At 56.2% G+C, this 14,261-nt stretch overlaps 1 protein-coding gene across 1 annotated transcript; it reads left to right on the forward strand.

Annotated features, from left to right (window-relative positions):
* The first annotated feature begins 4,416 nt into the window (after window positions 1–4,416).
* Window positions 4,417–14,242, forward strand: DCST2 (DC-STAMP domain containing 2). The gene is made up of 15 exons (XM_037050753.1): window positions 4,417–4,684; window positions 4,853–5,023; window positions 5,312–5,413; window positions 5,656–5,853; window positions 6,392–6,457; window positions 6,948–7,161; window positions 7,329–7,486; window positions 8,137–8,301; window positions 9,137–9,304; window positions 9,452–9,552; window positions 10,187–10,317; window positions 10,653–10,780; window positions 11,146–11,239; window positions 11,335–11,475; window positions 14,152–14,242. The coding sequence occupies exons 1-15, from the start codon at window positions 4,417–4,419 to the stop codon at window positions 14,240–14,242; spliced, it is 2,196 nt and encodes a 731-aa protein (XP_036906648.1).
* Window positions 14,243–14,261: the final 19 nt, after the last annotated feature.

The following is a 14,261-nucleotide window of genomic DNA, read 5'->3' on the forward strand; positions in this document are numbered from 1 at the left end:
CAGCAGTGCCACCATCTCTGTCCCTGCTTTAGCCCTTAAGCATGTTCCTCCTGGTAAGTTTAGGAGTTTCCCACATGTCTCCCTGTGGTCTGTGAAAGGAGACAGTGAGCTCCTTGAAGCTCGTAATCCAGAGAGAGACAGACGAGCGGCACAAGTTTGGCACACAGAGCGGAGCTCGTGAAGAGCTGCGGGGCAACGGAGGGGTGGGCGTCTTCCCAGGGAGGAGTGGGGCTGCGAGGGCCGGGCAAAGGCGATGACGAGACAGCTGGGTCTGGAAGATGAGCAAGTGTCATTAGGAGGCACAGACGGCATTCCAGGCCAGAGGAACAGCATACACTGGCCAGGGAACCTAGAAGATCCCTGTGTTGGTGGAGTGTTCACCCAAGGGTTTCCAAAGCAAGTCCCAAGTCTTTATGGTTCACTCCATCCCCACTGCCCTCCCAGGTCCCCATCATCTCCCCCTGGGACTAACTAGCCTCCTACTTTCTCTCTCTGATTTCACAAGGCAGCCAGAGAGATCTCGTAAAAACATAAATCAGATACATCCCCTTTCTGCTTCAAACCATCCGATGACTTCTATCACACTTGGGATCCAATCTAAACACCCTGAACGTGGTCTACAGACTCTTGTGATCTGGTCCCTGCCTCCCTCCTGAAGTGATCTCATGCTGCTCAGCCCTTCGCCCACCATGGCCCCCCACACAGGCCTTGCTGCTGTTTCCAGAACATGCCAGGCTCATTCCTCCTCTCAGGTCCCTGCCCTGGCTGTCCCCCTGCCAGAAGCTCTCCTCCCCTTACTCTTTACCTGGCTGGCTCCACCTGGCCGGCTCCACCTGGCCGGCTCCACCTGGCCGGCTCCACCTGGCCCCACAGGCCTGCTGCCACCCCGTCCATTCGGCGCCACCCAGCAGTTTGTTCTGTCTTTCGTGCTCACGTAACTTGAGTTTTGTGCAAGGACAAGGAACTCCCTGCTCCAGTTCCTGGGAGTAAATTTGGATTTGTCTGACCCAATCATGGTAAAACAGAACATTGAAAGGGGGTTTTTCTGTGATCCTGGCCTTTTGGCCAAAGACTTGAGCTGAGGATGGTAGTTCACAGAGTTGCCCTACATTCTGAAAAAAGCCAAGGGGCTTTCGACCCCCCACCTCGACTCCCAAAAGGACAAAGCTAGTCTCTCACCCTCCACCCCAACTGGTCTATATAAAGACAAGACTGGAGCCCTGGCTGGTATAGCTCAGTGGATTGAACGGGGGCCTGCAAACCTCACGACCGCGGTTCGATTCCTAGTCAGGGCACATGCCTGGGTTGCAGGCCAGTTCCTTGCAGGGGGCCCATGAGAGGCAACCATACATTGATATTTCTCTCCCTCTCTCCTTCCCTTCCCCTCTAAAGATAAATAAATAAAAAATCTTAAAAAAAAAGACAAGACCAGAAATTTGAGTTTTCTGGAATTGGAGAGGAATGGTTTGAGTAGGCAGACACAGGAGTTGAATTTGGAAGGGGATGCACATTCGCTTCCCCACATCTGATGACAGGCTGCAAGAGAACCCTTCGAGATCTTCGAGCAGGGGACCCGGTCACCCTTCCTGGACCAGCCCCTTGCTGGTCTGCAGAACTTGGGCTGCCAGCAGAGCGCAGTGCGCAGAGCGCAGGGAGAGTTCGTGGAGTGAAAACGGTACTTGCTCTCCTCACGGCAGGAGGGAGGGCAGCTGCGAGGAACCCCCCTTTCCCAGTTCGGCAGGGCTAAGACCGTGTGTTTCCTCTGGGACAAGTGGCCACTGTGGAGGGCGGCAGGCCTCAAGTCATCTGTGAGGTTCTCCGTCCAAGATGGCACCTGCCGGGGGGAGGCACCCAAAAAGGAAGAGGCAGTGGGCAGGAGCCGTGGGGAGCCTTGTCCAAGGGAAGCTGCACAAGAACTGCCCTCAGCAGGGACCCGGGCCCTGCAAGGTCCACACAGAACCTCCAGAGAGCCTGCGAATGGCCCCTGAGACAGCCGGGGTATGAGTGACTGCCACGCAGAGGGGTGATTCCAGCACCAGTGACATCAGGCTCTGTCCCTTTTCCTCTAATGCTTCTAATCCCCTTTCTGACATCAGAAGAACCAGAGGGGAAGGAAGGCAAGAAAAAAATAGTAGAGTGGCTGTGCCTCCTCATCTCCCATCCCACTACAGGAACCCCCACCCAGGGTCAGGCCTGAGGGGGTGGGGTGGGAAGGAGGGAAGAGGCTTGAGACTGAAATTCTGATATAGATTGGATTGGATATGTTAAACCTAAAAATAGTCATAATTATTGAAGCGGGTCTAGGTCTTCTAAATGAAGATAACCAGAAAACCAAGAGTCAACATGAAAGGTCATCGGCGAAAGAACAGGTTTGAGCCCAGTGGTTGGAGGTAAAGTAGCTTCTTGTTGGTACCCCATGGAGATCAGTAGCTTCTTGTTGGTACCCCATGGCACTGATGGCAGTGCCACAGCACCCCGCCCCAGGCCTGGGCAGGGGCAGGGGCAGGGGCAGGGGCAGGAAGGGCCTGTGCCACAGTGCTGGCCTAGCAGACAGGAGAGGAAGCTGGCTGGGGGTTACAGGGAAGTTTTCCTTGTTCTTAAAAGGGACAACAGAAAGGGATGCTCTGGTCTTTTGACACTGTTGTACAAAAATGTGACGCCAGAGTTGCCACAGCTGCCTCCCGGCCTGGAGAGGCGTGGTCCCCGGGCCGAAGGTGGCGGAGAGAAAAGGTGGAAGGAGCCCGGGTCTCGGTAGGTTTGCCAGACTGCTGCCTCTATGAAACTCCGAATCCCACTCTAACTTGAAACTTCTTATACGAGATAATAAACTTTCTCTGTGGTTAAACAACTTTTGGGGGGGGTTCTGTTCTTACAGCTTAACACCTCCTGACATTCAAACGTCCCTTCTCTGAGAAGCCTTCCTTGACTACTCCAGCTAGGGCGGCTCCCCAGCCCCTGCCCGTCAGAGTCCCCAGTTAACTATTTTTCACACCACTGTCACTCTCAGAAGTGCTCTTGCTTACTTCTTGTTCACTTAATATGCAACTTTCCCCACTAGAGTGTGAGCTCCAAAGGAGCTGAGCTCTCAGCAGGCACCTTGTTAGTGTCGAATGAATGAACTGAATTTATCAAGAGGAGCCAGAGAGGTGAGAAGAGATGGGGTTAGGAAGGGTCCTGGGGTTTGGACTGCATCCTATGGGTAACAGGGAGTCCTTCCAGCTGCGGAGACTCCTAAAGGGTGAGGACTGTATCTCCTTCCACAGACCGGAGGCCTCTTCCCTCTGGATCTCCCTTCAGGCCCAAGACAAGGTTAAGACCACACTTGGGTACAGAAGAAACCTCTTCTGCTCAGACCTCTTCCTGGGCATTCAGGACTGGGCACAGGCCCAGGCCTCTTGGATGGCCCGCCTCTTCCACAGGCCTCTCGGATGGCCCGTCCTTAGCCTAGCACTCACCCACCAAGCTGTACAACGTCATCATCTTCTGATCTTCATAGATGTTCATAGGGTTCACCAGGAGCTGAAAGAGACCTAAGGGGAGAGGGTCAGGCCAAAGATCAAAAAATGGGTCCCACCCCTGACCTCTGCTCCACACTCACCTATGGCCAGGAGTCCCCCCGTGCCTGCCCCCAGGAGGACAGCAGTGACTGGAAACTCGCCTGGCCGGCGCCACAGGAATCGGCTACAGCACGTGGGCAGACCCCAGCTCAGCAGCCTCTGCATTGCTGAGGGGTCAAAGCATTTAGGCCCTCAGAGCCATCTGCGAACCCTAAAGAACCACACCTTGCTCTTCTGCCCAGGATGTGGTTCTTTAGGGTTCAGAGTTTGCAGGGGGTAGAAGCTGGATAGGGGTGGCAGGAACTGGAGTGATCCTGAAGGAAGTGGGCAGACATGAGGGAAAGAAGAAGAAAGAGCTCGTCTGAAGGAGGGCACTGGACAAGAGGGTTGGGGACCCCGAAGCACCAGGAAATGGGGTCCTAGAAGAGAGAGTAAATGAGAGGACTGAGGCCTGGAGGGGCTAGGGAGGGCAGTGCTCCGATGACGGACTCACTGGTGTGGGGTAGTCTCCTCTTTCGCCCTTTTGCTCCATTCTGGTGAAGTCTCATATCCGTAGTCTGTGCTGAGGAACCCAGTCTCACCCGAGAAGTCTCTTCAAGGGTTGTCCTGAGGCTCTGTCTTGTCCCCTCTGACTCATCCACAACTTCTCTGAGACCTGTATCTTCCAGTCCTCCCGCTGCTCTGAGCTGTGGGGATGGAAATTAGGGATTTAGCTGTCCCTTCCTCACTGGACTCCAATGTACGCACAGTAAAAGGCCCAGGAACCTTAGAATACAGTGAGGAATTCCAGGACCCTGTAAGAGCCACAGAACCTGGTGGGCGTTTCCGGGAGACAGGCAAACATTTGGTCTCAGTAGCCATGCCCGCTGTCCTGAAGGATGCTGGGCGCCCCTTGGGAGCAGAGGAGCCAAGCATGGCACGGGCGGTGGTCCGCAGTCTGGGGGGCTTCAGCCTGGGCTTGTCCTTGGCCACAGCCTATGGGCTCCTGGAACTGCTGGTGGAAGGGCACAGCCCCTGGGGCTGCCTGGTGGCCACGCTAACTTTGGCTGCCTTCCTCAGCCTGGGCATGGGATTCTCTCGCCGGGTCCGGGTCACTGTCCTTCTGCTGCTGCCCCAGGCCTTCTCCAGTGAGCTTGGGATCAAATGTGAAGGGCAGGTCCTGGGACAGGGGCTGGGGTGGGATGGATGGTGATGGAGGAAGAGGGCGGGAAATACTCTGAAGGCTTCTATAAGGGCCTTGGACGTGCTCCATGTGCAAGGCTGGGGTCCTGGTTCTGATGAAGCTGCCCTCACAGAGCAGGGCCGGACACTGATGCTGGTGGCTGCTTTCGGCTTGGTGCTGCAAGGGCCTTGTGCCAACACCCTGCGTAACTTCACCCAAGCCAGTGAGGCCGTGGCCTGTGGAGCAGAGCTGGCCCTGAACCAGACTGCCGAAATGCTGGAGCGAGCTAAGCAGCCCCTTGTCAGTAAGGCCTCCCATGTGCCTAGTGTCCTCCTTGCCCTGTGTGTTCTAGGGTCCTCTAGCTGTATTCCTCTCTGCTAGTACTGGGCCCTGACCTCAAAGTGCCCAGTTAGACCCCCCTCATCCGTCCTCTCTGGCCTCCTCCAGTGCCAGGTTAGCTGCCTCCCAGACAAAGCATCCCATCTTCCCACCTCCCAGGGGCAGCCCCAATCCATTCCCTCCACTCTCTTCCCTAATGGGAAGAACCAGCCCCTAGAGGCAGGAGACAGTGCCCCTGCCTCCTGCCTCTCAGGTGCCCTGAACAAGATTAAAGCCATTGCCCAAAAGGCTAAAGAGGTGGCTGACCGGGTTCGCAAGTTCTTTCAGTCCATCATGGATGGTGTGAAGCACGTAGGTCAGTCAGCACATGAACGTATCTATTTTGGGGGGTCAAAACTCACCCCATCTCTCTACCCTCACCCTTCTCCAGGACTTCTCGGCCCCACCTGGGTGCTGACTAGTCTCTAATGATACAGCCCAGCCCAGCCCCTGACCATAGGCCCCTCCACCTCTGGGCACTATCCTGGTGGTCCCCACCCCCCTGAGAAGATGCTGCAGGTCTCTAGCCCTGGGTACCAGCCCCACAGCTGTCCCCAGCCAGGGCCCTGCGCAACGTGTGGTACTGGCTCCTGCATATCGGAGATGTGTGCAACTCAGAGCTGGGCAACCCTTACTTGAAATGTGCACGGGTCTTCGATGACGCCAAGGACAGCTGCATGAAGGTCATACCACAAGCCTACCACCTGTGTTATGTGCTCATGCCCTTCAAACTGGTGCTCTGTGGACTTGCCAGCGGTGAGAGAGCCAGGGGCTCGCTGGCAGGATCGGGGGCCAGCAAATGTAGGGGTCAGTTGGGAGGGTGGGCCCAAGGGACCAATAGGGGGTGATAAATATGGGGCCAATAAGAATGCTGGCCCAGCATAGAGTAGGAGGAAGACAGTGAGAAACCAATGTGGGAAGGTGGGATCATATGGAGAAGTCAAAAAGTTTTTTTTTTTTTTAGATTTTATTTATTTATTTATCTTTAGAGGGGAAGGAGAGAGGGAGAGAAACATCAATGTATGGTTGCTTTTTGTGCCTCCTGTGCTGGTAGTTAGCCTGCAAGGAACCGGCCTGCAACCCAGGCATGTGCCCTGACTGGGAATCGAACCACGATCAATCCACTAAGCTACGCCAGCCAGGGCCGGAGAAGTCAAAAAGTTTTGAGGCAAAGATTTTGAGGCCAGTAGGAAAAGCGAAAGGTTGAGAGGGCACTGTGAGAACAAGCACTCTGGAAGTATGAGAGGCAGGCTGCATCTCTCCGCCCTCCTGACACTCACTCTCTGGCTCTTAGTGGTCCAGGTGTTCTGCATCATCCCCAAGTACATCCAACCCTTCTTGCACAAGACCATAGGCACCCGTAAGTGTCCCTTCTGAGCCCTGTTGCATGCAGCGCCCCTGGGAGGTCTCCCTCCTCATCCTGGTGTGGCGACTGCCGGCCTGAGAGTGCTCCCAGTCTGTGGATGAGAAGGCAAGAGCAGGCAAGGCCCTCCAGAGGTTACCTCGGTCCATATCTTTGCTGTGCAGATTAGGAAACTGAGACCCAGGGAAGGGGAGGTGCCTCATCAAAGCTTGACTGTACAGTAGGAGGAGAACCAGGGCCTCCTGCCCTTGGGCAGGTCATTGTGGAGCCGGATTGCTGGTTCTGAACACACAGTGCAAGGGCAGAGCTTGTGGGGTCTGTCCTTTCCTGAGTCCTTTCCCGAGTTGACCGCTGGTCCAAACCCTGGGAGCTCCGGGCTGGTCTGTGAGCTGTGTGGCTCCTGGGTGTGCCAGTCTCCTCCCCCAGGTGAGGCTCCGTCTCCTCCTAACTGTCCTCGCTCACATCTCTGATGACCTGTTGGCTCCAGCTGTGCAGAAGTTGATTAACCGGGTGCGACGAGAGTTTGAGTTCAACATGACAGCCACCCACTACTTCTCTGTGGATCTCAATGCCTCTCGGAGCCTGTCCCAGGTCGCCCTGGACCTCCAGGAAGCTGTCAGCATGAAGCTGTACCGTGTCCGAGAGGCCCTGGCTCTGATGGGCTATGCGACGCCTCTGCTGCTTGTGTTTCTCTACCTCCAGTGAGGCGCTGGCGGAATAGGGTGTGGGGGCAGGAAGCCAGGCTGCTGGGACTGGGTCACCCCCATGGCGGCCTGGGAGGCTGGAGCTTCCCGGTCCAGGGGTGGGGAGGCTGGTGTCCTGTGAGTTCTGGTCAGGGTGCTGAGGAGCCTCCCTTGTGCTCCACCAGAGCCCTGTGTTACCGGTACGGTTACCTGCACTGGGACAGTTACGACAACATCTACATCACCAGCCGATTCCTGCGCATGGAGGCTATCCGCTCTGCGGCAGGACTGCCCACGGTGCTGCCACTCAGTGCCCATGAGGCCAGACACTACATCCAGCCAGGTGAGGGCCTTAAGAACTAGGCTTCCCCCAACCCCACTGCCCTGAACTTAAACCTCATGCGCAGGCTGAGCCTGGGGCAGGACCAGAGTAGAGAGAGATGACCCAGAGTGTAAGGCAATTGCGGGCAGGGGGAGGACATGGCCCTCAGTATGAAAGGGGAAAGTAGCGCCCCTAATAGCATGCAGACAGAGAAGGGGCAGAAGATGCTTCTGGGGTCACCTGGATGTCAGGACAGAAGGAAGGAGAGGTAGGGAGCAGACGTAGAGGCAGAAAGTGAGGTTGGGAAAGCTTTGGGGGTGGGCAGGAAGTATGAATGTGGCAATATGGGGGCGATGCAGCTTGTCAGGGGCTGTCTGAGGCGGCGGGGGCCAGGCATGGTGATCAGGGATGCTGCAGGAGGGAGGTTTTCCGGAGCCTGGAAACAGGGCACAGGCCTAGGGGCACATGCTAGGCCTCCACCTCCAGCTACAGAGGTCCGGCCCTTGAACAATGTTTCCTATCCTGCCGAGGGGCCCTACAGCCACACACCTTCCAGAGGAGCATGCAGGTCCCAGCATGATCAAGGGCAGCAGAGAGACCCCTTCAGGGTCTGGGCTCTGCTGGGTGGGAGAACTAGGGAGCATCCTCCTGGCCAATCTTTCCCCGCCCAGGCTCCATCTTCATGTCCCGGTGGGAGCAGATTTTTTACCTCCTGGCAATCTTTGGCCTTATTCGGCACCTCCTCCTCGTGCTGCTCCTGGTCTTCCTGGACTATGCTGTCTTCTGGGTGCTGGACCTGGCCCGGCACCAGCTGCAAGGGGAGATCGTGGCCCGCAGTGAGCACCTAACCCTGCCCACCCCGCCGCAGCCCCCTGGCCTGCTCCTGCATCCTTCCACCTTCCCAGTCCTGGAGGTTTGCCTGAGTGTTCCCACCCCCACCCCATCACTGTTACTTACCAGCCTCTGACTTTACCCTTCTTCTACTTTTGGCCTCTGCCCAGTGAGCTCTATGTCCAGGTCAAAGTCACACCATAATAGAGAAGGTAAAGTCACAAGCTCTAGAGTCAGATGGCCTGAGTTCAAATATCAGCTCTGCCCTTTACCAGACAGGGACCTCGAGCAAGTTGTTTAGTTTCCCAGAGCCTCCGCCTCCTCATCTGAACGATGGGATAACGATGACAGCAAGTGCTCTCGCTCACTCAGAGGAGTAAACGAGACAGAGTGTGTTGCCTGCCCAGCAGGCCATTGACTGAGGGTGCCAAAAACCATAGAATATGATGAATCTAATCCTGTGTACTAGAAGACCAACAGCAAAAGTGAAAACCACCCCCATCAATAAAGCACTTAGTGTGCGCCTGATACACAGCCAGTGTTTAACAAATGCTTTAAATCAAATGCTTCCGGGCATCCTCAGGGGGATGGACTCACCTGACCATTAAGGCAATCTCGGACCTGAGGGCCTGGGCAGGCAGACCAGGTGCCAGTTCACCCAGCTCTGCCCCATGGAACCAGCCCCAGGTGCCAGGTGCCTCGGGGCCACTCACCGGTGGAGGGCATTGAGCCACTTCTCAGACCTGCGCCGCTCCACTCTCCGCCTCCAGAAGGTGTGGCCTCTCCTGTACGGTGGGGTGCAGCGGCCACAGAGCGCCTCACACAGTGTCCCTATGCCAGGCCCTGTGTTAGTGTCCATAACTGTGGAAGGCAATGGTTATGCTGGAAAGATTTATCATGACCTGGTGTCAGCATTTGATGTCCTGCAGCAAGGCAACGTCACAATCTTGTCTCGGCGCTGCCTCCTGCGTCTCTCAGAACCCAACACCGATGGTTATGTACTTATTGGTAAGTGCTCATTGGGGGTGTACACACCCCTGAGGACTCTGGGGAGACAGACCCCACTCAGGGTGTGAGGGGAGCGAACCGGTGAGGGTGTATGTGGCTGGCGCCTGCGCCCACCAGCCTTGGCGGCCGTGCCCCCTGTGCCCCCAGGCATCATGTACGGCCTATGCTTCTTCATCACCCTGTTCGGAAGCTACATCCGTCGGCTGCGGCCTGTCATCTGTGCTTCCTACTATCCATCCCGGGAGCAGGTGAGAGGCCCACAGCCAGTCCCTGTCCCCTCCCCAGGGGACTGAGCTTGCGGCTGTATGTTTTGATTTGGGGGAGCTTTGAGTCTCCGCTGGTTGAACACCAAAGCAAATTACCCAGACCGAAGATCTCCAGATGCTAGATGGGGCTGGGATAAATAGATCCCCGGGGGCAGGGCCTACTGAGTCGCTCACCTCCATTGTGAGAGCAGTATTGTTAAAGCCGTGGGGGAAGGAATCGTGTTGGCATGTGGGGATATGAGTGGAAACTCACCATTTGCTCATTTGTTTACTGTACGCCAGTCCCTGTGCTGGCCTGAGGATGGGAAGGTGACCCAGACACAGTCGGGGGCTCACAGTCTCCAGGCAGGCCAGATAGGCTCTTAAGAAGACATTATAAGTAAACAAGTGTTTTTATTAAGGAACGAATGAAGTGCCATGGAAACCCAGAAGACGGAATGGGTAACCACCTAGGGGGTGTGGAAGGCTTCCCAGAGAAGGGGCTTTTGAACCAAGCCCAGAGGGTCTCAGGAGTTGGGCAGAAGGCAAAGGCAGGGAGTGCGGATGGGTGCAGAGGGCACGCTGGGCAGCTGAGACTGCATAAAGGGGACCTTGCCCCTGGTCTGCCCTCCACCAGGTGAGGACCTCCTACCTCTACAACGTCCTGCTGAGCCGCAGAACCAGCCTGCTGGCTAACCTGAACCGGGCGGTGAGGCGGCGGGCAGCTGACCAGGGCCACACGAGTGCCCTTCAGGTCCTGGCCAGACGGTGAGCCCACTGTCCTTCCTTATAGGAGCGGGGCAAGAGGGGGTGGAAAAGAGCCAGGAGTCAGACTGGATCGCCGTCCTTCCTAAGTGTCCAGGGGTTTGGTTGAAGAGGAGGCCCTTCCATGCCGTTCTCGCCCAGAGAGGGATGACTTTCCTTAGAGGTGGGGAGGGGTGGAGGAGGAGGACCAGAAATGGGGAGGTCGTTGCCACAGTCAGAAGGACGAAGGTTAGTTAGACTGCAGGAAGGCCTGCCCTCGGTTTAGAGGGGGTGCCGGAGAGGAGGATGGTTAGGCTGGCTGGGCTGGCCTGCTGAGGGTCTGGCACCCCTCTCCTCAGGTGCTTCTGTCTGGCTCCATTTATCAACCGCTTTTGGCGGCACCAGGCCTACTGCCTGGGCTGTGCACGGCCCCAGGACGAGGGGGGCTCAGAGAACTTTGTATCCTGCAGTACTCCTGCCTGCCCAGGTGAGAGGTTCCTGGGCAGGCGCCTCTTCCCGCTGGGACTCACGGCCTTTGCATATGACGATGAACTGTGGCCCTTCATTTAGGGACTTCTCCTATACCTCACCTTTTGTATCCTTCCCTTCATTACTATGCATGTTCTTTTCATTTACATAGAACCCTCAAGTAGTTCACTCTCTCCATGGTTGCCTTAATTCTCCCACGTGTGGGCAGAGTTTATATGCAAGTGGCGTTGTTGCAATTCCTTAGGTGCACCACTTGACAAAGATGTTTCCCCAGGGGTGGGGGCAGGGGTGGGAGGGGAGCCAGGGAGCACAATGGGTGAGGGTGGGTCAGCTCGGGTGAGCCTCCACTCCTGCCCCCTCCAGGTCTCTTCTGCCCTACCTGCTTCCGCCTCCTGGACAATACCTGCTCCGTGTGCACATCTCCCCTCTCCTACCAGGGAGAACTAGACCTGGAGCTGTGAGTTCCCAGCGACGCGGTGTGGCTGGAGTCTATGCGGGCAGCTACCCTTCCCCCAGGACCTCTGGGGGAACTGAGATGGGAGTCTCCTTCAGGGACTCCAGTGATGAGGAAGGTCCCCGGCTATGGCTGGCTGCAGCTCGAAGAAAGGGCCCCGCGCAGGAGGAGTTACTGCGGCAACGGCTCCAAGAAGCGCTGGGCAGGACCTTCTCGTGGGAGTCCACTTCTGAGTCCAGGTGAGCAGAGAGCAGCGGCGGGGGCTTGGGAGGCCTCCGCATGTTCTGTCACATGTGCAAAGGGCTCCCGGGTGCCCGGCCCTCTGCTAGAGCCAGAGCCAGAGGTGAAAAGAGGAGAGGGCTAAAGGTTTGCTGGGTGTTTGCTCTGTGTCAGCACCCCACCCCTGGAGGAGCCCACTGAACGGGGTGGGGGTACTAACTAGATAGATGAGTGACAACAGTGTGGAGAGTGCCCCATTCAACGAGCGCAGCAGGCTCTGGGCAGGACAGAGGACAACCAGCTTGGAATGGAGGTATGTTAATGAAGGCTCCAGAGAAGAGGTTGAATGAAGGTGGGATTGGGGGCAACCTGGTGGTTTTTTCAGGCTGAGGGGCAGAGGAGAGCTCGCTGGGGTAGGGGCCTGTGCCACCACTGTGCCAGTGTGTAGAGTGTAAGACACTCAGGAGGAGGGCGTGTGAGTGTCTCGGTGGAGGCCCCAGGGAATGTCGAGAGGTGAGGCTGGAAGTCAAAATGGGGAAAGAGGGGAGAAGGCAAGGCTTGCCATCTGAAGATCCTTGGTCAGAAAGTGACATGTTCATAACCTGGCTTTTAGGACAAAAAGCCGAGAAGGCAGAGAGGAGGCTCTTAGTTTAGGAGTGGTCATTGGTGGCCTCAGGGCCGAGGTGCCGAGAGTGACTGGGCATTCATGCTTGGGACAGGGCAGGTGCTAGGGAGAGAGAAGGGCCCGGTCTGGGAAAGGAGGAAAGGCCCAGTTCAAGACCTTGAAGTATCTTAGGGAAATCAACTGCAGGTGCCCAGGAGACCATTGGAAAGGGGCGGGGCGCTGGGACAGAGGTGTGTTTTGGGGCTGCTGACTTAGAGACTGGGAGGGGAGGATGAGCTCTAGATCATTCTGGCAGAGAGCATGGCAGGAGAGGACAGGGGACAGGGCCAGGAGTCCAAGGGGTTCAATCCCAAAACAAGAGGAGATTGAGGCTCAAGAATATAAGAGAACCAAGCACATCGAGTGCTGTGAGATCACTCAGTAGGGTGAGGACTGAAGAGCAGCCATTGAATTCGGTGGTTGAGAGATCACTGGAGTGGCCGGGGGAACATTTTCCATGGCACCGGCAAGGCCCAACTGGATCGCGATGGAGTGAGGGGTGACTGGTACAAAGAAGGCCCACACTGCATGCAAGGCTCTACATCATTGTTGCAAGAAGTTTGAGAATATATTTTTAAAGATCAGTGTATTTAAAAAAGGAACCTTGATGGTGAAGAGGAAGGAGTTAGCGTCACATGGCAAGGTAGTAGCTTAAAGGGGACCCAGCACTAAAGGATTTTTCTTTATCTAAGGATAGGGAGACCTGAGTATTTAGGTGAAAAAGAGAGCATTGGAGAGGGCTCCCAGAAAGATGGGGGCAGGAGCAGGCGGACAGGGTGGCCTCGGTCAGGGTGTGCTTGCCCCCGGGCTGGCGGGGAGAGGTGTGTTCCTCTGAGCAGAGTGAAGTAAGCTCCAGTCTGGTGGCCTCAATTTTCGCCAGAGAGTAGGAGGCGAGGGCGTCTGCGGAGAGAACAAAGCAAGGGTTGGGAGTGGGATAGAGGTTTCAAGGTGGTGGAAAGGAAATACCTGCTTTGGGGAGTGTGCAAAGAAGCTGAGAGGGGAGATTAAAGGATTTCCAGACAGTGTTCAAGGCCTAGATGATGCTGAAAACCATAACCTGTGATGACTGAGTGGTGTGCTCGGTTATGCATTGTTTTCAGGCAAACATGGTGGTCATGCACAGGACTCAAGGGTTGGAGGCTTTTTCTTGGTGGGTCAGGGGAAGGACACAGGGCAAGAGAATTGAGATCTCTTCAGTGAAAGTGTCTGAGATGACTGGCCTTGGGGAAGAGAAGGGCCTGAGACCCAGGGGGAGTCCAGGACCTACGTCAGGGTGTGTTCGAGCAGGGGCATTGGCCAGGAGGGACGGAGAGAATGAACCTCAGCTAGGGAAGAAATATGGAATTCCAGTGAGTGGCCAAAGGCAAGGGGCATGCCTGAGTGGGAGCAGAGGTGAAGGTCATTAGGGCAAGGAAGTCAAGGACTGAAAGGACAGAGTTGGAGGAGTCCTCCAATGAGGGGGCTGCTGGACCACACATGCAGCCAGTCTGAGAGAGCACCCTGGGAAGGTGTGGCAGTGCATCTGAAAGGCCTGGGGAGACAGCCAAGCCCTAGTGGTGTGGCTGCCATGGCAGCCAGTGGCTTTGCAAAATGCCATTGGCCAGTGGGACTTGAGAGACAAGCAGCCTCCACTTGGGAGGAATGTCCAGTGGGCACATTCTGTGCAAAGGGGGCTGGAAGCAACAAGGAGAAGAGAGGTTACAGGGGAAGACAGGCTTTATTTCTAGAGGCTCCAGAGGGCTCTTGGAAGTTAAAAGCTGAGTTGCCAGAGGGGGCAGCTTGAGCTTCAGCAGGTCATTACTTGTTATGCCCTCACTAACATGTGACCTTGGACAAGTCATTGCTCGCTGCTCTCTGAGCATCAGCCTGAAATCAGATGGTCATATCCACGGGCTGGTATGCCTGCGGGGCTGTGTGAGCGGCGGGGGCTGGTGCAAGACAGGAGGCAAATGTGAACACATGGGACAGGGCAGGGATGTACCTGTGAGAACAGTTGGTGACTGACTGGGCCACCCCTTCCTTGCCTCACTAGTGACCTGGATGAGGAAAGCGGTCCTTGGCTGAAGAAGCACAGACCACAGCCCCCGCCTGGCAGAATTCCCAAGCCCTCCGAGCCACAGTGACCACGCCCACAGTCCTCTG

Source organism: Sturnira hondurensis, unplaced genomic scaffold (genome assembly GCF_014824575.4).
Source record: "Sturnira hondurensis isolate 20B ecotype Veracruz unplaced genomic scaffold, ASM1482457v3 Scaffold0006829, whole genome shotgun sequence".
Taxonomy (NCBI): domain Eukaryota; kingdom Metazoa; phylum Chordata; class Mammalia; order Chiroptera; family Phyllostomidae; genus Sturnira; species Sturnira hondurensis.

Coding starts and splice junctions, on each gene's coding strand:
- DCST2 (XM_037050753.1), top strand. CDS start 4,417: ATGCCCGCTGTCCTGAAGGATGCTGGGCGCCCCTTGGGAGCAGAGGAG. Junction 5,414..5,655: donor GGATGGTGTGAAGCACGTAG/GTCAGTCAGCAC, acceptor AGCTGTCCCCAG/CCAGGGCCCTGCGCAACGTG. Junction 9,553..10,186: donor ACTATCCATCCCGGGAGCAG/GTGAGAGGCCCA, acceptor GCCCTCCACCAG/GTGAGGACCTCCTACCTCTA.